Source organism: Clinocottus analis, unplaced genomic scaffold, assembly GCF_023055335.1.
Source record: "Clinocottus analis isolate CAN_PGR_092001 unplaced genomic scaffold, fCliAna1.0.p SCAF_14, whole genome shotgun sequence".
NCBI lineage: Eukaryota > Metazoa > Chordata > Actinopteri > Perciformes > Cottidae > Clinocottus > Clinocottus analis.
In genome coordinates this window covers 10,522,689-10,545,538 of record NW_027175865.1, presented here as the reverse complement: position 1 = coordinate 10,545,538, position 22,850 = coordinate 10,522,689, and the positions used below count along the sequence as shown (strand labels likewise).

Below are 22,850 nucleotides of genomic sequence, written 5' to 3'. Positions count from 1 at the left end.
TGTGTGTGTGTGAGTGTGAGTGAGTGAGAGAGAGAGATGCACAATCAGGATGCAACACATGTCCACATTGTCTCCTGTGATTTTAGTGAATGATTGGGACTTGCATTACTACCTACATACTCTCCATATGTATTCATTAATATCTGCTATTTATCTGAAATAGCTCTCCCCGAGTTCCTTTTTATTTTTTTCAAACAATCAAAAACCAAACCTCAGCCAAAACCACTTGGCTACAGTTCCTTGTTATAACTTGATGTTTGTTTACAGGTGCGGGACCTGTTTGAGAGTATTTTGTTTTGAAAGGTACAAGTCTGAGCTGGTTTTGACAGTTTATCCATGTTACTCTTGCTAGTGTGTCATGGATGCAGTGTCTATGGCCATTTCTGAGGTCAGGGCTTGGTCATGAAAAGAGAACGAGTGCCAATTAACTCGAGCAGGACAGCTGCTTGTGTGTGTCTGTGTGTGTGTGTTTGTGTGTGTGTCAGTTATCAAACATCTGCCTCAGTCGACAAGAAAAGACATATGCCCCCTTTAGTTAACTCCGTCCATACCACAATGTCTCCGCCTTTGTACTTGATTTCTCACTGCAGAGTCTTGTCATTCAGGCCTTTAGTTGCCTGGTTTGACAGTAATAAATTGAAATGTTTTATGTAAAGTTGTGGGGTCATGAAGCCATCTGTGCTGAATGTCACACTCCCTGTATCAATCATCTGTCTTTGTCATGTTTACTAAAATCATCTTTGTTCTTTCTGTGTTGCTGTCTTACAGGATATGATGTACCAGCTGCTCCAGGGGCTGGACTTCCTGCACTCGCACCGCGTGGTACACCGTGACCTGAAACCCCAGAATATCCTGGTCACAAGCGGAGGACAGATTAAACTGGCCGACTTTGGTCTAGCCCGCATCTACAGCTTCCAGATGGCTCTCACCTCTGTGGTGAGTTATGTTGTTGATATCCCTGAACTAGGCAAGGTTCATCCAATAGTTCCTTACAACAGGGTGCCTCAAAATAAACACTCCCAAACACTGTGAGCCCAGAGCTTCACAACTAAGGAAAAGAAACCCCAAAGTGGGTCACAGAATGTTTGAACTGGGTCATGGACACAAATAGACTTGGATTGGGGAATATTACATAATCTAATGTATTGTTGTGATGTCATATGGAGTTCAGGCCCGGATGCAAACACAGTTGGGCTCTTCTACACTTCTTTACTTTGGTAAACACAGAGTCCTACATCTGTATTCATATTCCTTTACTCCACTACCCTACCTATTTCCAGAGAGGCATCTTACTGCAGTTAGTTGAATCCTACCCAGAAAAAGTATGAATGAGTGATATTACTATTGAGGGAATATACCACATTTTGATTGTTTGCATCTTGCCTAAGAATTTTTTTAAAGTGAACATACACAGATCTAAAAAGGAAAAACAATATCAACGAAAAAACAACAACTCAGATAGAAATTTCATGTCCCCTTTTGACCTTTGTTTCTTTGCTTCTTCAAGACATTACTGATCAAGACATTGTCAGTTGTCTGATCTTTTTGGAAAGTTAATACACACCAGCAAGTGTGCATGTCTTTCAACATTTTGTATGCTTTTCTCATTGCACATATATGTATATATATATATATATTTTTTTTGTCGCCACACACACACACACCCCACACACGCACACAGCTTGAACTACCCTCCCATCTCAAGAGAGCTAGATGAAAAGCGTCTAATGTGATGTAGCCGGCACTGACGGGGCATCAGTGGGTAGCGCTGCACACCGAGGCAAATGATAGGGTTTCTCTGTGTAAAGTGAGAGGCAAGGGCCCCCGTGGTCCGTCTCAGGAATCCCTCTGTGGCTGTTGCAGACAAGGATGGGACAGATGAGGAGAGACAGACACCCCTCCCTTTCCATTGTCGGTACTTTGATGTCCAACTGTTGAGCTCTGGGCTCTGATGACCAGATAAAATAGAGAGGGAGACTGAAAGGAGTCTTTGGAAGAGGGAGCGATAAGACTTTTTAGATTAAGGTAGCCAGCAACAGTAGCTCGGTACCTTGTTATGAACCTGTATTTACCAGGAGAAGGTTTTTTTACATTCACTCAGATATATGCACCCATGACTTTAGCTCCTTTGCTGATCCCCACACTAGTATATAAGCTGCGTTTGTGTTTATTTTAGAGGTGTCTAATGTATCATCACAGAAACAGACCATTACAATGCAGAGATAACGTTTTTAACACTGACACCAAACAAATACTGTGTGAAATATACAGTAAGCTGAGGTTACTCACCCAATCCGAGGCACCAGAGTGATGGGAAGGAAGACAAGGGTTGTGGGAGAAGGACAATTTTGTATTATGCCAACTTAGCAAAACTCATGGGAACATAAGTCAGGCTCATCCAGTAGTGCAGCATCTGCCCATCTAAAGTAAATATAAACATCCTTTGGCACAGAATGCAATGTTCTTGCACATCCATTCAGCTCTGGCATTAAATGGACACATGCGACTAAGTGTGTGTTTTGTCACTGCAAAACAAGTACGGTATTTATTGGTACACAAGTTAAAGTAGGCCTTCTGGTCTATTTAAAAAAAAAAGTATTATGTTTATGTTAACTATTTTGTGATTATTATTTTGTACTCTACAACCAGAACAATAGATCTGATTCAACATTCAGAGCAATAACATAGCAGCAAGCAACTATATCTATAGCTGTAGTGGAATAATGTCGGCCAGTGCATAGAATGGTGTGTGTGTTGTTATTCGAGCTTTTCTTTCCTTTGTCGATGTATCCGGGCCGGCCACGCATGCTTTTAGTGCATGTTAGCGTATTAAACTGGTTACCAGTGGATTTATACGGTTTATCACTGGTAGTTAACTGTGCATCATCATCAATCTAAGAGGAAGAGATGGCTTCCAGATAATTTACATAGTGTTACACAATATTCAGTGTGTGTGTTTGGTTTCACTACAGGTTTTGTCTTTTTGTAGATGTTGTGCTTCATTTATGACTAAATGGGTACACTTTTGATATGCATTGAATACTTAATGCAGGAATTCACCTTTTTTAGATATGAACATTAAAAGCGTGTGCACCCACTCACACGCTCATTTCCTTTTGTGTGCGTGTGTGTGCGTGTGGTGCTGCAAAGGGAGCACAGGATCTTTGGTTCTAGATTAATGTTCCTATCTCTGGAATCCCCCTATCAGTCCAACACACACACACACAATCTCCATTCATCCCTTCAGTGTTTCCTTTTGCTAATAAAAGCAGATAATCTACGCTGTATGTAGCGCACATGTACACAAATACACACAGTGTTGAAGAGGATCTTCCTCTTTGCCCAACACAGCAGCAGTTGCTTATTTAGTCACCTAATGCCACCGTTTCTGGCAGGCAGATGGGCTTTGGAGAACTGCAGTTGCTTAAGCGAACAAGACACTTCTCTCTCACTTTCAAAGTGATTCATTTCGCAGTTCGAGAATGACAAGCAGGCTGAAGTGTACATTTGCATATGCTTCTTAAAAAGAGTCCCTTGCTCCTCTTGTTTTTTTTTCCCACTGTCGATAACTGAAAATAACCCCTCTTGTACTTTTTGCTGATGATTCATCGGTGTTGCTTGAACTTCTCTTTTTGTGATGAATTTGCGTTCTCACCTAGCAACAAGCCAGGTTGTAAATATATCATTGACCAAAAAATGTGGTTTGTGTGTATATAAACGTGTGCAATGGAGTCTTGGTGCATTTGCACATGCATGGTTGCGCGTGACTGATGGCCTCGTCACCATCACCCACCTACCATGTTGCACATATTTCACCCTCCCTGAAAGAGAGCGAGTGAGCGAGAGGGAGAGGGAGGGAGACCACCCATTGGGTTGGTACTGGGGTCCAGATTAGGCTGCCCCTGGCAGTCCCTAGAGATCCGTTGCTTTGTTGATGGTTTTTTAATGACCCCAGTCTGGCTACAGGCTCATTGTGCGGCCTTGAGTGACAGGCAGATGGGAATAGCTGATGGGTTAATCTGACATTCCAGAAAAAAAGCAGAGAGGGGGCTTTTTTTTGTCCATCTCATTGAGATCCATTTCTGTCAACGCACTTTAGGGAAAACCATTTGATGTTTTGAATTTGGAATCAAGACAGAAATAAACAGCACAAGAGAGCCAAGATACTGAAATGACATGTATTTCAGTGATAAAACATGACTTTTTTAATGAATGTTTTATTTTCCATTCACTGATGCAGATCAGTCTTGTGTCATTCAATCACTATAGACAGTGTAATTCATGGCTAGTAACTTTTACCTTCAACTACATCTCCCAGTGATAAGATAAGTTGTGTATACGGCTTCCACTCTGGAAATGACAGAGGTCAGGTGATGTTTTCAAAACATAATTTCCAGTAACCGGATGGACCTTTTGAGTTTTGGGGTTAAAAAAACAGCAGACATAAAACATAATCAACCCAGCGGTAAGAAAACGAAAGCGTACTAAAACACTAATTTTCTCTGGACAGACCTGAGCATGATTTAACTTTTAATCTTCACAGCTACATACCGGCATCGGTTGTAATAAAAGGTCGACAGGATGGTCCTATGAAACCCATTGGTTTCCACTCTCGTGCATGTCATGCACATGCTGTTGCATGTCAAATTGGATTTGGGAAACTCAAGGGGAATACCATAAAAATATTGTTAAGGCACTTGTTATCAAACTTGTGTGTTTTTCTAGATCAAAATAAACTGAGGGGTTGCCATAACTCATAATGACAAGATTAATTTATTCGTGGTAAAAACATATTTTGGTCTTTTCTCCAAGCTTATCTTAAGTGGGTCTTTTATTGACTAATTCAATAACCATGGGGACTTTTAGGACTCCTCATGTCTGGCCCTTTTGCAGTCTTTTCCAGTAAATGAAATGGCTTCTATAGGTCCTTTTTCTGTATGATTAAATGAACTAATAGTTTTTACTGTTGTTAAAAATAGAAGATTGTAAAGCAGTGTGTCCAGTCACTGTCATAGTTTCCTGTAAAGTCTGTTGTTGCAGAGGAGTGAAATTGTTACCTGATCAAAGGTATTTCCCCCTTCTTCTCCCTTGTTCCTCTGCTTATAGCCCTCCCACTACGCTTACCAGAATTAGACACCCATATCTCAGACGACATTAAACAAATTGAAACCAGATTTCCTGCCTTTGCTCAAACAGCAGACATGCTTTTACAGTACAGAGCTTTCAAGAGCAGTCAGACTCTATTCAGTCTGGATTTGGATTTTCACTCTGAACACGTCTCCTATTTTGGGCCCATATTTGACAATGAATATGAGTTAAAATTTGTGGTTATGGGTTCAAGGAATGTGTGAATTGGTTGATTCTCCCTTATTACAAGTTATTATAAGCAAGATAGGGATGAAGATGATTTGTCTTTCAGTCGACAAACCACGTTTTAGTTATTTTTGCCTTGGATTCAACAGTTTCAAGACGATGATTTTAAACCTCTTTGCAGAGCAAACATGCAGTCTCAAGACTCCCACAATCCTTACGCTATGCTTCCATACATGCAAGCATCAGCAACTCGTGATACAACAGGGTTTGGGAACAGATCCCGATAAAACTGAAATGACAGTGAACAGTCGTGTCTGTGAATCTCTTTTGTAAGGTTGTGTGTTTGTAGTCTGGACAGAAAGCAAGGCAAGCAGCGACAGGGAGAGGGGGAAAACCCTTGCACCGCACGAAGGAGAGCACGTGCAGCGCACTCTGGGAATGTTTAGATATCTCCTCAAACAGCTCTGCATGGGAAAAAAAGGAAAAGGCATCCTCTATGCTTTGACTGCAGCCGGCTGGAGCAAAGGGGCTGGCCCCAATTTGACACACACACGCACACACGCACATGCACACACACACCTTCTCTTATGCCCTCACTGCATTAATTGTGGATGGACTCATGGCAATGCTCCAGGTGAGGAAAAAGGGGGGTCTTGGTGTGTGTGTGTGTGTGTGTGTGTGTGTGTGTGTGTGTGTGTGTGTGTGTGTGTGTGTGTGTGTGTGTGTGTGTGTGTGTGTGTGTGTGTGTGTGTGTGTGTGTGTGTGTGTGTGTGTGTGTGTGTGGTGAACACACCGGCATCTGAATATTAAAGCGTTGTCTGTACCAGCAACGGCAAGAGGAAGGGAGGGGGGAGAAGGGGGGGGGAGAAAAAATTACAGCATATATCAGGAATTTTCCAGCTAATGATGTGCGGATGTGGTAGCACTGGGGAGAGAGAGCCCCTGACTGTGCTGTCTTTGTTTCGCTCGCCGAGGGCCCCATGCTGCATTCCTGTACACTGTGCATACTTTGGCAACAGTTGTAGTGCCCTTTTTTCTGTTTTACTGTATACAGTTTGTGTGCTGCTCTTGCACTTTTCTTTCTCGTCTTATAGCTCTGTCGTTCCCTCCTGCAGCCTCTACTTTCCCCCTCATCTCCTTTTTTTAAAAAAAGTCTTCTTTCTCTTCTTCCTTATTTCCTTTCTTGGCCTGGTGCAGCTGTATTGTTGGGATTGTAAATTGTCTTTTTTGCAGCACAAGAGCAAGAAAGAGGGAAAGTGAGGGAGGAGTGAAATAATGGTGTTTACAACATGGCTGACTTCTAGAGCTTCGAATGGGGCCTCTCTGGAGACACAACATTACAGCCTTAGCTCCACTGTACTCTCTCTGTGCATAACTTTGCTCATATTATTATTATAACATCCGCTCTCCCTCTCCCATGTGTGGCTTGCCTATACACTCTGAAGCCTTTGTCCATTTTCCTCCCTTAGATTTTCGCAGGAAGACTTTAATTTGTGACTTGTTGCTTTCAGGAATCTAATCAAATTTTAGCTTAAGACTTGGAGCATGAAACAGTCGAGCCATTTCTGGAAGGAATTAACGTCTCTCAACTTGTATTCCTATTCATTCAATAATTGCTGAAATGTTAAAACTTTCAATCCTGCTCTTATTTACTCAATTACAACTATAATTTGGCCTCCGCTGCATCTAAAGTACTTGTCTGTTAAGTGTGCATATGTGTGTATATGGTATGTGTCTGTGTGTGCAGTGGTGCTCTTTCATCCTGGGCTTCCTCAGTGAGAGGGAATGTAAACAGGGGCCCCCGGCCAAGCTCCATCAGCCCCAGTACCTCTGGTGCAGCAGCCTTAAGCCCCTGGCCTCATCCTCAGCCCCTGGCATCAGGTCATTGTGAAGGTCTCCCTCGGAAGTCCACATGGAGAGTGACATGTAGAGGTGGGGTCAGTTCAGCGGTGGTGGATGAAGAATGTACATAATGTGGCCAATATTTATTGTGGTTTATTGCAACCTGTGTATTAAGGTAGTTTTTTGGGGCCATCATTTCTATGGGTAGTTATACCTTTTTGTGCTCATCAAAGTCATTGCTGAGATCTGGGAACATGACAACATGACTACAGCTAAATCTGATGGGACAAAAAACACAAAGTGGGGAGACGATCAACAGCTTGTAAAAACAAAGGAGCTGTTTCATGGAATGTGAGTAAGTGTATTTATCAGACTATAAAAGGGTTTATGCCACCCTCATGGCTGTCCGTTGAATATAAGGCTGTTACCACGGGGGCGATTAGCTTACCCTAGCTCTTTTACACAGTTTAAGAAGTCCACATACCAGTAGCTTGAATAAATAACTCCTTCACACATATCTTATTGTATTATTTGGTAAGTGCTGCAAAGGGGATGTTTCCCATCTTTCCAGTACTTAAGCTAGGCTGAGCTAATGGTTGCCTGGCAGTAGTTAGCGTCTGCGTCCTTGGGGATCAACTCGCTAAATCAATGCTTCGTAGCAATCGGAGGTCAAAAACTCCAAGACACCTTTTAACTTGGTGAGTGCAGTGTTTAATTTTACCCACAGGAAAGATGGCCAACAATATATGAAAATAAATTGGAATAAAACAGAATGACCCTTATAAACGTATGCACGCTACAGATAGCGTGCATACGTTTGCAGCCACACAGACAAAAGCAGGTGCTCACTTAGTCACGTGCAAGGACTCTCACGTGACGCAACACAAACCAAACGCCCCCACGCTCACATTCATGCCCCTTATTGTCATACTCCATGCAGTGTGCTGGTGGTACAGGTCCGGATGTTGCAAGTCAGACAAGTTTGGAGGTTTGACCCAAGAGGTCAGGAGGTCCTCTGGGGCAAGAGAAGCCATTTCCTCCTGAAGCAGAGCAGGGATCTGCAGTGAGGAGGGTGGTGGTGGTGTTGCTGAGGGGGAGGATGCTCTCAGCAGAAAGGAATTCCCAGAATGTTGTCCTTTAATCTGCAGTCAGCCTCACACACTCTCTGTCTCTCTCTAACTCTCTCTTTTTTTTCTTCCCGAGGCTTTATCTGACCTCCTCTGGCTTTTCTGTTACCATGCGGAAGAAAAGAAGAGTGTCAGATAGTCAGAGAAGCAGATTGAAAATTCAAAGCAGCTGACCGAAGAGCAAAACGCTGTATTACACAGTTAAGGGCTGACTCACTCTCTTGTGTACTGTAATTGTCCTACATACTGTGTGTGTCTGTGTCCGTGTGTCTCTGTTTTCATGCAGCCTCTATAGAGGAGGGCAAGCAGGAGTGGGTAATGAAGGGATATGTGAAGCAGAACAGAGAATGAGAAGGGTGAGAAAGAGACTAAGGAAGAAGGAATGCAAACGTGGTCGGAAGAAGAGGAAGGAAAAGACAGAAGAAAGCTCAGAACCACATTGCAATTGGGGAACAGTCTGTGTGTAGTTATAATCATGTCCATGAAAACAGTTATTAGGTTGTGTGTTACAGCCACGACTCAAACTATAGTCCTTTGTAAGAGTATTAGTTTTGAGATATTAAGTGTAGCGGACTTGAGACTTCCTTAACACAGAGACAGTTGAGTATTTTATAGAGAGTTCAAAATGCAGTCATGGATATTACAGGCTCTCCAACTATTTGTTGTATATAGACTTTACTACATTTCAGAGTGTTTTACAGACTCATGGGCTCACTGAAACAGACGGAGAAAGAGAGCGAGAAAAGGATGAGGATTGCTGTGTGTACAGCAGGACTGACATTGTACTGTTTGGTTTGGAAATGAAAATGAGCACCTTGTAACTCAGAATCAGCGGTTTGAGATGAGACATTTGTTAATACGTTAATAATATATTAATATATATTTAAAATATATATTAGGATATTTTAATCCTAATCAAAACCAAGAATGTATTCAGCATACTACAAATAACCTGTTTCCAAAAAGACAGCATATTCCTCTCTGCCATAGACCTCCACTGTTATCCAACAACGTAAACACTAGGTTACATGTCGCTTCATTATGATATACTGTAATTTTGACCGCTGTAGTTTAGACACTAACTACTGTAGCACAACAAATGTGTGTCAGTCCGAAACTGAAAATATACACCAACACAATAGCACACAATAAGGAAAAACACCTATATGTGTTGTCCTTTTTTCAAAGAAAATTGTCTTGAGTAAGAACATATGCAATTGAGCGGGTCAATGTATAAAGATGCGTACGATTAAGTATTTTTCATTATATTTATTGATTGATTGTCTGTCTATCCGATAATGCATGTATAGATGCACTGCTACAAAAGCAGTGTCCTGCAGTGCAAGTTGCTTGAGTGTTGCTTAAAATATCTATTCATCTGTGTGTCTGCGAGTGCTTGCATGTTGGATATATAGGTCTCAATCTGCAGATGTGGCCAGGTTTTCGAGTAACTCTGCATCTAAGGCGGATATACCCCAAGCTCTGTGGTTCTTCCTAGAAGGCTCTGCGCGTGCATTGGTGTTCAAACCAGCCCTAACTTTTGATTCTAACTACATAACTACATGCAGCAGACAGAAGTCTCATAGCAGACAGAAATCTCATAGATTTGAGCCTGCAAGTGCAAGTGTTAGAGGAAGATGTGCATTAGGGCCTTTGCCACTTTTGCATTCATCCACTTTTAAAACAAATGGTTGGTTTGGTAGGGGGGTAAATGGAGGCTCTAACTAGATAACAAGCTGAACACTTTCAGAGAACCTAAAATTAAAGCAAGTTCCTACAAATGTGAAAGCAATGGAGCCTTTTGAAAGTCAGTCATGAAAGTTTTGATAGTCAGTAACTGACTATATCGGGAGCTCTGCAACTTTCATTCATGCTTTTCTTTTGAGGTTTCACTGTTCTTAAAATCTTCAATGACCCTAACAGTCAATTTGTTCATTCTCATCATATGTCTCATTTCTGGTCATGTGGCTCAGCCGACACATCTCAGCCAACTAGCCTCAACTTCCTCCCTATTTCCACTAAAGCAGGAAGCAGTGGACGAGAAAGTATCACACATCTGCAAAATGTTGCCACGGCTCTATTAATAGTGTTATTCAGTCTAGAAGAAAAACATTTGACCGAACTCTTTATTCCTCTTATCAGTCTCTGTTTACTGCCTTGCTTAAGAATTCCAGGCCGAGGTGATGTTGGGCAGTTTCTGAGTTTGCCTCAGATGTCCAAAACTTCTCTTCTTCTTTCCCCGCTTTTATGAATAATGCCCATTTGTAATGAAATTATGATTATTACGGGCATATTATGGGTAGGCTATAAAGTATCGCCCTGCAACCAAACTGAAGTCATGGTTTTACACTTAACAAGATTAAGAGTTCACAGCTCTGTGAGGCTGCACTTAGACATGTTGGTGCTTTGGGCTGAATGCTAACATCAGCATGCTAATGTGCTCACAATGACAATGCGAAGTATAAAGCAGCTGATATTTACCAGGTGTATTGCAGTTTAGCCTGTTAAGTTGCTAACATTGGCTGATTGGATTCATTGGGTTTGCAAAATATTTGGTTGTAAACCAAAGCATTGGTTGACCAGATGATGGCACTACTGAAAAGGTTTGGTTTAATTTATCATTTAAAGACAATGAATATTTGTAAGAACATCCATTTGATTTGTTTTTGGAGATATCTGGAACAGTGGTGCGCCAACTGACGTACCATCATTGACACCCACACAGCCACGCTGCTAGCATGGCTAAAACACAACGCTTTTAATGGAAATGACATTGGTCCCTAATGAACAAGTGCACTTACTGAAGTGCACGGAGGGAAACCACTGGGACTTGTATTACTAAAATCAACGTCCCCCAGTGAAGGAAATCGTGTCCAAAAGTCTATAAACCATGAAGTTACTTGACTGCTTGAAGGGATTTCTCCAAGGACACTTGAGCACTAGTTAATATTTGGCTATCTACATCATTGGTAGATTATTGCGCTCATATTACACGTACATGCTTGTGGACGACATCTAACCGCTGGGGGTATTGTTTTCTCATACTCCCGCAGAGAGTGCAATAAAGAGATCTAGGTGACACCGCACTTGTTTTGCTTACAAACATTTGCCTCAGACTCTAAGATCCCGATAAGCACTCTGCAGTGCCTGAGGGAGGAACTGCAGCCAAAAGCTGTTGGAAAAATCTGGAGTTTAGGAAAGCACCTGGAACCAGTCCACTCTCCTACTAGGGGTCACTGAGTTTTGTCTGGAGGCTTTCCCTACTGTAGCTGTTAACAATGCTGCTGCTTTCCTGCAGGCTATGGCCACGCACGCACACACGCACACTCTGAGCTCCCAATAAAGATACAGGGACAAATTTGGAAACCAGGCTTGGTGTTGTGGCACAAAATGGCTGCTGTAATACCTCAGGTGGCTGCGGGGTTACTTGATGCAAGACGGAAGGAAGAAGTAGGGGGCCGTTGTCACTTCACGAACATGAGACATCTGCCAGGTCTAATCCAGTGAAACATTGTATTGTTTATTGTTGTAAAGGGTATTTATGAACGTATAATACACACGCATGTATATACAGTATTTTTTGTCACTGGTGGATTGCGGTGGAAAGATTGTGTGATGCGAGTACACTAAAATGGGAGCAGGGAGACGTGTTGTGCCAGATATGATTTCATGTCTTATGTAAGCCTAAGATGAGGGCAGAGAAGTATTAACTGTGTGTGTGTGTGTGTGTGTGTGTGTGTGTGTATGCGTGCGCGAGCCCCCCAATATGGGGACATTTATTTCATGCTGCTGGCAGATAACTGCAAAAAAAAAAAGGTTGGTCCTGGTATGTTTAACCTTGTTAATGTATTTGTGCTGTGTGTTGTAGGTGGTGACACTGTGGTACAGAGCCCCAGAGGTGCTCCTGCAGTCCAGTTACGCCACACCAGTGGACCTGTGGAGTGTCGGCTGCATCTTCGCTGAGATGTTTAGGAGGAGGTGAGCGCAAAGACAATTTTGGTGATGCGTCGGGCTGGACAATAAGGCCAAAAACCGTCTATCATGTTATATAGGTAATTTTGAATCTCACAATATAGCACGTTTTCTAGTAGTTCAATAAATAAATAGAAATAACCACATGACAAGCCTAGTTTTACATACTCCTGTGTGAATACTCGCGCTTGAACAGCTGATTGTCTGAATGCGCAGGTAGAAAATGTACGGCGCGCCACCGCTGAGTGCATGCTCACCAATATAGAATAATGTCTTGTAATAATGTAGCTTTGTCTCTATGATTTCAACACAATACCATTCCATTGAAACAGCGGATTACCGCATAGCCCTAGTGTAACTCCTCATTCTGTATGTAGTTTGACAACTGCACAGACAGAGAGAGAAAAGGAGGGTTAAAACCAGCAACCACACACTTTCATTCAAAAACACCAGTTTCTAGCCTGATAATCAGACTAAGTGCTCATGTTAGCTTGTTTCTATTTTGGAAGGGTTCTTGTTTTGTCATAACAAAGCAGCAGCAGTAGTAGTGACAAATCACATTTTAGTTGATGAGGAAACTGCAGAACATTATTTATTGTGATGCCATGGTACATTTTAGCTATTTGCAGATCAACAACGACTGCCCAACAGTGGAAACGTTATTTGTAAACTCTTTTGACAATATTTTTGTCACATAAAACCTGAGTCAAGCCTTTGGCTATTTGAGGTGAATGGCAGTTGGATGTATCATACTCGACACGTGGTAACACATCACAAGGCACAACAAATTGCAGCATTTTGTGGCGCAGTGAAAATGTTCAAACATGCACCATGTTTCTATTTTGGAAGGGTTTTTGTTTTGTCATAACGAAGCTGTAGATGGTGACAAATCAAATTTTAGTTGATGAGGAAACTGCAGAACATTATTCTGTCATTCATGCTCTGCTGTACGTTCCTCACACACTAGCTGACATGCAACAGCACCAGCCAGCTCCTTATGTGCTGTATTCTGTGCTTTTGTGCACTTTTCATAGCTCCTTGTTTTGTCGTCATTTTACCATGAATTGTATTATTGAACTCACATTGTGTAACCATTAGTTTTTAAGTTGTCGTACGCAGGGAAAAGAAGGTCAACTAAAACCTTCAAACTCATTTGACTCGTTTGTAGTACACAACTTCCATGTTGAAAAAGGTATACACTGCTGTATCAGTGTGCTGTATAAAACTGAGGTCAAGTCTTACTCGCCACAATATCACTGGTGTTACTGTTCAGGCTTTCATATGGATTATAAAGGCAATCAATGATCTTTACTTGGGATTACCGCTTTTACTGTTAAACAACAGATTATGATCCGTGACCGGCAGGGATGTGCATATCACTGTATACACACATGCTCACATCCTTGTGACTAGGTCTCCATTAAGCGCTAATATCACTCAAAGCTTTCGGCCATCTCTTCTTTTCTAACTCAAGGATGGTAGTCAAGGGTCAATGACACTAATCTTGGGTGTCCACCTTGAAACTGCAGTTATATGTAGACTATCTGTGCTGCTGGTTGAGGACGTGTATAAAGTGTCCACATTAATGTGAATATTTTCTGCAACAGCAGAACAAGAACAACACAGCTAAACACAGTCATATGTAGCAATGTGTGCTTGTGTCACAAATAGAAAATCTGCCTCAAGGGGCTTCATCTGTACAGCAAACGGCATCCTCTCTGCTTCGGTACTCTATCAGATCTTTTCTTTCAGCCTCCAGCCAACCTGCCGCAGTTTGTTGGAGAGAGCATGTGAAGGGTTATTTAAGATTGATTTTGTCCCTCATCCTCTTCTCCGCCACTGCCGCCACATTGTCCAGGTTTAATCTGATCACATAGCTAGCCATCCTTAACAGCTTGTTTAGACTACTGACCGCCAAGTTGTGCCACCACCAACACGAAGAACTGGCTACGACCGACTGAAAGAAGATCTGCAGCAGCCTGTGCCTCACGCTGAATGACCTGAGTCTCTTTAAGACACAGAGAACAATCTGCTCTGTATCTGAGTCCAGTCCACATTTTTATGGATACTGGAAGGTACTTAGGGTCCAAAAGTGGGAGACCACCCTTTTCACTTCCTCGCGCTGGATGACAGCCAGTAGGGAGAGCCTCCTTTTCCTCTGGTAGTCCACATCTCGATTTGTTTTGCTCATATTGAACTTTGCATGATTGTTGCTGCGCCATGTGACCAGAGAGAGTATATAAAGAAGTGGACGCAGTCGTCGTGGTTTCAGTAATTGTTTTTTTGGACTGACATTTTGACGCTTTGAGTCTCATTTCATCTGTTAACACAATATAAAGGACGCTGAATACAAATTTTTTAATGATGGGGTTAAAGTTGTAAGATGGAAACAGACAACATCCAGACTGTACAACACTGCAGTAGTGACATGTTGACCACATGGTAGCAACGCCCTCCAGCATGCCCGGCTTTATTGTTTTACTCTAAATGAGACTATAATTTACAAATGAACATCATGCTGTAATGATGAAGACTTGAAACTAGTGATTGAGACCATGAACTCATATTTACAATGTGGACTGAGGTAATAAATCAAGCGAGAAGTAAAGTCAGTTTCTCATAGACTTCTATACAATCAGTATTTTTGGGACCAGAGGAATCGCCCCCTGTTGGCCTTTTGAAAGAATGTGAGTTCATGAAGACACTTCAGCATTGGCTTTACTTTTCAGACCAGGAGTTTGCTGCCTGCATGTGACGAAACTCTCTATCGGTCCTCTGTTCTCCTCTGTAAAAATAGCCTTGAAGTGAAAACGGCATGTTTTTTCCCAGGAAATGATTTACTGGAATCATTCAAGTCGATATAGTTATGACTTTGAATTTCGCCAAAAAATACAGTGAATAATAATAATTCAAAATCTTCAATACATATATGTTTGACGGACATGGGTTTAAACTGCAACTTGCCCTGTTGGCGAGGCGGTAATTGTAGTCTGAGGTATAATCCACAAAAACCTGCTGCCGTCGTTACAGAATCAGTTATTGGGGTGTTTCTCACGTCAATGTTTTCTCAAAATGGCACCTGTCAGCTGCGTTGTGAGCAGTGAGCAATCACATTTCGGTTGACTTATCAAACCATTACAGAAATGACAGGCTGCTGTGGTTGCAGCTTGCAAGTCAAGATCCTGCTTCTTGGTATAGGTATTTGTCAGTTTGTGGTCTAACGAACTCCACACACTGGAGAGCCAAGCTAATAACGGACCACTTTTATAAAAAGAATTTAAAAAGTCTAACTTCCTCTCTATGGAAAGAAAAAGTACTTTCCTATGGCATAAGGACATATTTTATAATCTAATATTATTTATGCGCTGTTGTAGGTTCAGAACTGTTTCTTGTAATCAGCAGTAAGCTGGGGTCCAGCCAGACTGGAGTGGTGTGTGTCGGAGTAGATAAGAACAGTCTTTTTGAGGTAGGGCTGAGTGCCAGGAGGAGCAGCCCTGCCTGTAATTGATGCTTCCTTCCCCAACCGTCCTCACACCCTAACATGCACAGCCGCACACAGACGCACGCTCTGCATCTTGTGGGGCTTAGTGCGAATATAAAGGCTCCAGTGGCAAAGGGTGATAAAGGATGAAGAGACTATGGTCACAGAGACGGAGGAGAAATATATTTAAGGGAGCTGCTTCCATACAGCGAAGTCGGTCACTAAATGGTTTCATAGGTATAACAATGTTGTGTATCATGCTATGGTGACACATTCTCACCCCAATGCGTGAAACACTGGGCTTGGTCAGTGCTCTTCGGCTTCAAACCATAACGCGCCACGTACCCCTCCAGCGTCAGCTATGGACGTGTCAGGAATCGGGATGTCGGGATCCAGCAGTTCTACAATAAGAGATATAACCGCCTTATATTGTCCAAAAAAGTGCTTTAACTCAGTAGTCTGGGAGCATTCTGGATTAATAAATATGACATGGCAGTCATGTGAACTGGGGATTTATGACAGTTTACTGTGTCAAATTTTACTGCTCATTGTAAGCAGACGGTAAACCGTGGCTTTGTATCGGTGTCGGACGCCTAAAAGTTGTGACCACGCTTCGTTTGACGCATTGGGACTGACTATGGCTTTTCCAGCTACCCCCTGTAGACCGAGCTGTTAAATACCACCACTAAGGAGAGAGATCTGCTGGACACTAGAGGCAAAAACATTGTATGTCATGCACTGACACATTTTGGTCTATTTTGTTTCCATAACGTGTCTTCTTTCAGACTAATGGAAAGAAAACATCCAAAAAATGGAACAAACTAATACAATTAGTTACAGTTGTAGTGATATTAAAGTGATATTTTACTGAGGGGGTTATTCATACATCGTGCATGGCCTGATTTGTACAACATTTTATGTCTAAAAGAACATGTCAACATGTATTAATTTGTGATTCCATGGTGTATTTTAGCTATTTGCAGATCAACAACGACTGCCTAAGAGTGAAAACGTTATTTTTTATTTTCTTTCTGCAACTTCCAATAAGACCACAATGATTTTTAATGATTAATCAATTAGTCAGTCAACAGAGAAATATACTGCAACTCTTTTGACAATATTTTAGTCACATAAAACCAAGCCAAGCCTTTGGCTATTTGAGGTGAATGACAGTTGGATGTACCATACTCGACATGTGGTAACACATCACAAGGCACAACAAATTGCAGCATTTCGTGGCTGAGTGAAAATGTTCAAACATGCACCAATGAATGTGTTGCAAATGAACATATAAGTGAGCATCTTGCCACCTAATAACCAAGCATGTACATAAAGTAGCATGTATCGTTATGCATTATGTGCAGAGGAGATATAATGTTCCTTTTTTCAAAGCAGGCACAGTCAGATATCAGTGAGGTGTGTGCAAGTTGGCCAGGTTAAGGTACTTCTTCCCTCACCCTGACACAATAAGCTGTAAAAAGCTTTGGTGTGGATACGTGTGTGTTTTCACAATCTGGCACCTGTCCAACTTTGCCTTAAGGCGGAAGGCAAGGCAGAGCCCTTTGATGGCGATGAACAGAAAATTCTCTCTCCCTCCCTCCCTCCCTCCCTCTGCAGGTGATTAAGATGACTTTTTAAAAGGCCACCTGTTAGAGATTAAAGGGCACCTGGGAGAAACAGTGAAAGAAAGCTTGATTGAGGGAAAGTGCCGAACAAGAGAGGATGAGAAAACGCTGTTTATTGGTTTGCAGTTAAGGCACAACGAACCAGATATCCCCACTGGTGGTTTAATTACTTTCTGAAAACAATTGGTATCTAAATGTCATTTTTCTTTTTCTGGGAATGAACGAGTATGTCGGCTAAGAAATATCGTCTGCACAATTAAGCAATTGATCGCTTGGTCCATTGACATAAATTCATTGCTATTTTTATATCGTCTTAATTTTGGACTCTTAGCCAGACAAAACAAGCAATCTGAAGACATTACCATGAAAAAGTTAGGTCCATTTTTATAATGACAATAAGCATTAGTTGAACCCCACTGAGCCGTCACGACCCTGTTACCCTATGTTGCAGGTCAGAAAAGTGCAACTCCAACCTCCAAATGTCTGTCTTATGAGTCATGAAACTTCAAAGCCTCACCTCCCTCAAGCAGACTCCTCTCCTCCCTCCACTTCCATTATCAAACATGCCATTGTAAAAAGAAAAAAACTCCTTTTAATGACTATCTGAGAAGAGTTGGGAACTGGTTCTCACAGGAATTTGAGCAAATATCATACAAGTCTGCATCTGCATGGCTGTGATAGTGTCGGGGTGAGTCATGGTTCAAGTGAATGGGGGAGAGAGAGCGCCTGCTTGTTGACATTCCTCCAATCGAAAAGGTTGAACGTGTAAATGGTCTGGGAGAGGCCCCACATCCGTGTGGACTTTCTCACAGTTTGGAACTCAATTGATGAATCCTCAAGGAGACAAACGCATACCCGCATATACAGGACATCCACAATTTTTGACGGGCACACTTGTATGTCCACACAAATTGCACCGACACAGGCTTGAACACACAATCCATTTCTCTCCCTCCGTTTCCCACCCGGTCAGATTGACGCTCTCACGTGCAAACATGCACACACACATTCCAGAGGTTGTTTCCGTGGAATGTGGGACAGAGCTTCGCTGGTACTAAAGGAAGCGTGACTCAGCAGCCGGTCCCAACTCAGTCTCAGTCCTCCTCTCACTGCCTCCCGCTTTGTGTGTGAGTACATATGTGCACATGCAATGCCCAGAGTGGGGAACAATGCCTTTTGTGTGTGTGGGCATTTGTACACATTACGTGTGGACCTACTTGAGTGTGTGCAAATGTACATATGCACTTGACTTATGACTTTGTGTGCATGCCAGTGGTCAGTTGTATATTAATCAAGTTATCCCCCTCCAACAAACCACCCTAGGTTTAAAAAATATTTTTTTCTTATTTTGCAACACTCAGAACTGGTTTGATTTGATCTTGAAAGGCTTTCAATCCTCAGCGCAGTGCTTTACCCCTAAAGACCTATGTGGTGTGTTCCTCTTTCAGTTACATGTTTAGTGCAAAGGTTTTAACAGTCAATCAACACTAAGACATCCAATAGTTAAGGATGCCAATTTTAAATAACTGAAACAAACATGCATTTCAATTCCACTTCCGAAACAGAAAGCATGTGACTGAAGGTTTGCCGTCGCTGTAAAATGTGCAAAATACCCCTGTGTGACTAACTTCCCAGTGTCTGAGTCTGTCGGAAAGTGTGGGTGTTGAGCTATGCAAAGCTTCCTGCAAGTGGGAAAACACAGGGAGCACATGGTGGCTAGCCATTCTTGACTTTAGTGAAGTGGGGTGCATTTGAACTGTCTTCGTTCCTGGATACAGAACACCTATGTAACAATATCCTGCATTACATTGACATCTGCTGGTGACGAATCATTTAAACAAACAAACATAACCGAAAGCTTCTCTGACCCGACTGTTACTTTTGGGAGTAACACATTTAGGAAGTAGTCTTTCGACGCAAGTCTTCCCTTTTGAGAGTAACACATTCTCGTATCCTTTCAGAGGAACCTCAAGACTCATTCCCATGCATCTTTCTGTTGAAATAATCCAACGTTTCTGTCCCACGCCTCTCCCTCCCACTTTTTTTTACACCCATTCACACACGGAGAGTGCAAAAGCAGACACACATGAGGGATAAATAGACTTTATTTAGTACCGTGCGGTGGCCGGCAGGCTTGTGCTGATGATGACTACTGGAATTTGTGCGGGTGCCAGGGCCATGGCCGCCCACGGGCATCCAAAGGCTGCCCAAAGCCACAGGAACCACCAGCAGCCTTGCTGCCGCTCTCCTCCCTCCTTTCATCCATCCCTCCCCTTTTCGGTGGCACTACCAACACTGCTTCACTGCCCTGGCTACATGAGATGGAGCTGCCAGTGTGTGGCTACTTCAAATGCTCGCATCAGAGTCAAACATTCCTTGTTGCCTTGAGCCAATAGCTTTTTTATCTCGGAGCTGTTTGTCTGCAGTATACCGTGGGATAGTGAGCATTAGGGCTCATATCGAAAGGTCAATAAAAACATAATTAATGATGAACACTTTTAATACATTTAACCTCTTATTTTTGATGTAAAACTCAATATTAGAAGATGACGTCTCACTCTAAATGTTTAAGCGGTATCAGTCAAACTGAACTTGTGTTTTCTTTCTATTTATTTCCCAGACCGCTATTTCGAGGAAACTCAGATGTTGATCAGCTGGGGAAAATATTTGAGTAAGTATTATTAGCTGCATATCCTGTTACAGTTTCTAATGTCCTGTATGTTATATTTTTATGAGTCTGAATGTACAACCTGGAGAGAAGCCCTCAAAACTTTATTGGACAGTTTATTGAAATCTGTCAATCCAATTACATTTTTGAGAACTTAAGTCCAGTGTGTGGATATTCTCAATTATTCATTTATTGAACCTATTATCATGCATTTAACATAAATACAGAGCAGGGTGTGCTGTCAATTATGCAGAGCCTCTCAGACAAGGTCATACTGCTCTGCTAGGGTGAACATCTCCCAACAGACACGCCAGCAAACATTCAGTTGCTTTATCAGGATCATTTGAGCAAAGCTTTGAACTGGAGAGGCAGTGACTGCTAAACATTGCTGATGTTAACACGCTAATGACGATTATCATCCCACAGTGTTGTTGGGGTCCCTTCAGGAGAGGACTGGCCCCAGGAAGTGGCCCTACCACAGAGTGCTTTCACCCCCCGGCCCCCTAAGCCTATAGAGGACTTGGTTCCAGACATGGATGAGCAAGGACGGGCCCTCTTAATGGTGGGTAGTTTGAGCCTCGCTTCAAACCAATCCACATTGATATATGCATTACTTTCTAACGATATATCATTCACACCATAATATTGCAGTTATGGTCATTCATTAATTGATCAATCTTTCCCGTCTCATCCTCTTCTATTTCACCTCTCCTTTGCAGCAATTCCTTGCCTTCAACCCCTCCAGGAGGATATCGGCCTTCGCTGCGCTCAGCCACCCCTACTTTCAAAGTGTGGACAGCCACAGTAGGAGTGTGTACGCGGCCCAGCCAATCCCCAGCAACAAGCCCACTATGGAGGAGAGGACTGCCTGACTGTCCTCCTTAATCCACCCCTAATCATCCCATACAGTGTCTAAAAAAAGTATTCTGCGCACCCTGCCTTGGTGAATTTCATGTTTTATTGTTTTTACAGGGTTAAATCAAAGTGTGTTAATAAAGCTTTTTTGGCACTGATTGACAGATAAATGTCAAATTTAACATAAATCCATTTAAATAGAGAATTTAGGTACAAATACAGAACACAAAAAGTTTGTCAAAGAGGGATATAGTGGTTAATTCTTCTCTGGTGCTTCTTTGCATGAATCCTCAAGCTGAGGTTTCATGGTGAGCATAACAGCCGTTTTCAAGTTCCTAAACACATTTTTGTCTGGATTGTGATTTTGGTCTTGTGCAGCTATACATCTACGGGTTGTTTTTCTGCTTGAAAAACAACCTTCTCCCATCATGAAAGCAGGTTTTTCTCCAGGATTCTTTTGTATTATGCTGCATTAACTTTACCCCCCACCATTGCCACAACATGATGCCACCAACAATCAGGCACTTCATTGAGTTTGTGGGTCAGAAAGCTTTATTTTAGCATCCTACTGCCATGGAGCCTTCTTTTGATACCACGTGCCTTTTGTGCAAATGCAAGCGGCCATGCAATTTTACAACAGTGGCTTTCTCTTTGCCAGTTGGCTGTAAAGCTAGAAATGCAGAGCACCCAGGCAGCAGTTGCTCTGGAGTAAAAGTCCCCATCCCAGTAAGAAAACTGTGTACCTTGTTCAGTGTCAACAGACCTCATTGTGGCCTTATGGCTTTCTTCACTTGTAACCTTTAGTTTTTGAGAATGAACATTTTCATACTCTATACAGCTGGCTGCACCAGTGAAGCAAAGTCATTCAAATCTATTTTTAGAGATTTAGTTTCTTTTTAACTTTTAAAGTGACATTTTTTATGATTTATCAGTGTCAAAAAAGCTTCATCAACAGAGTGTGTGTTAAATGACATGACTTAGACCAACGGGGTGCATACTTTTTTCTAGTCAATGTACAAAACTTTAGGAAAGTACTCCTGAAGTGACGGAAAAGATAGTGTCAAGAACGAGGACACCAACGCTCTCAGCCACTGAAAAATGCACAAAAGCTATCTTCCTTCCATGAACTGATGGATTGTAATTGCTGCTTTTAGGTTGTTAAATGTTGATGATCGACTGTGTTAACAATGCAAAAAAGACTCGCATCTCACATAGACTGGTAGTAGTGGGCAAGCAGACTGTAGAGGCCAAGAAGCGGAGGCCTCTTTATGACCTGTGTTTGGCCTCGCAAGAGCCCCCTTTGCTGGGACCACACAGGATCCTGGGTAAACAGCGTGGATCTCACCTGCCTTTGTGCTAACTGTGGGTGTGTGCAGTGAGCAGATATACAGTACAAGATATGTACAAAACATTTAGTGTTTCCACTATCACTGACCTTATGCTTATGTACACACCTACTTATTGAAACGTTATAGGGCATCACAAGCCAGCTACTCACTGCCATGTTGTGTCTCATCATTCCAGTCCTACATGTATTATAATACTGCCACCCTGAGGATGTCCTGAGTAGCTGCAGAGCAGTAGCAGATATCTAGTTGTTTCTGCACTTTTCTAGGAACTCATCATAATGGGCTGATATCAGTGCTGAGACGATGGACGACTAATAGAAATGCTCCTGCCACTCACTAGTCTGACATCATGGACTTTTATCATTATTAAATACAATTAATATTTACTATCCAAATGTTACGGTAATGCACAGGCTTGCAATAGGTGGAGAAAGTGCCACCAGCACTATTCAACATGAATACATTTGGCACAGAATGGAGTCGCCAATATTCTGTATTTAATTTAAATTTAAAGTCTTATATGCTTGTTTTCATCAAGTTGTTACTTGATTTGAGGATGCTGGGGCATACAATATTCTTACACCAATTACACCAACTGTTTAGAGGATTATATAATTT

At 42.1% G+C, this 22,850-nt stretch overlaps 1 protein-coding gene across 1 annotated transcript in view; it reads left to right on the top strand.

The window, feature by feature from the left end:
• The window catches only part of cdk6 (cyclin dependent kinase 6), a 30,173-nt gene extending 8,533 nt beyond the window's left edge, over nucleotides 1-21,640 (top strand). Inside the window, exons 4-8 of the mRNA XM_068575303.1 lie at nucleotides 769-936; nucleotides 12,151-12,260; nucleotides 19,981-20,031; nucleotides 20,455-20,590; nucleotides 20,748-21,640. Of these exons, the coding sequence (XP_068431404.1) occupies nucleotides 769-936; nucleotides 12,151-12,260; nucleotides 19,981-20,031; nucleotides 20,455-20,590; nucleotides 20,748-20,900 (618 nt within the window). The 3' untranslated portion in view covers nucleotides 20,901-21,640. The remainder of the gene's footprint in view (nucleotides 1-768; nucleotides 937-12,150; nucleotides 12,261-19,980; nucleotides 20,032-20,454; nucleotides 20,591-20,747) is intronic.
• The last annotated feature ends 1,210 nt before the right edge of the window (nucleotides 21,641-22,850 follow it).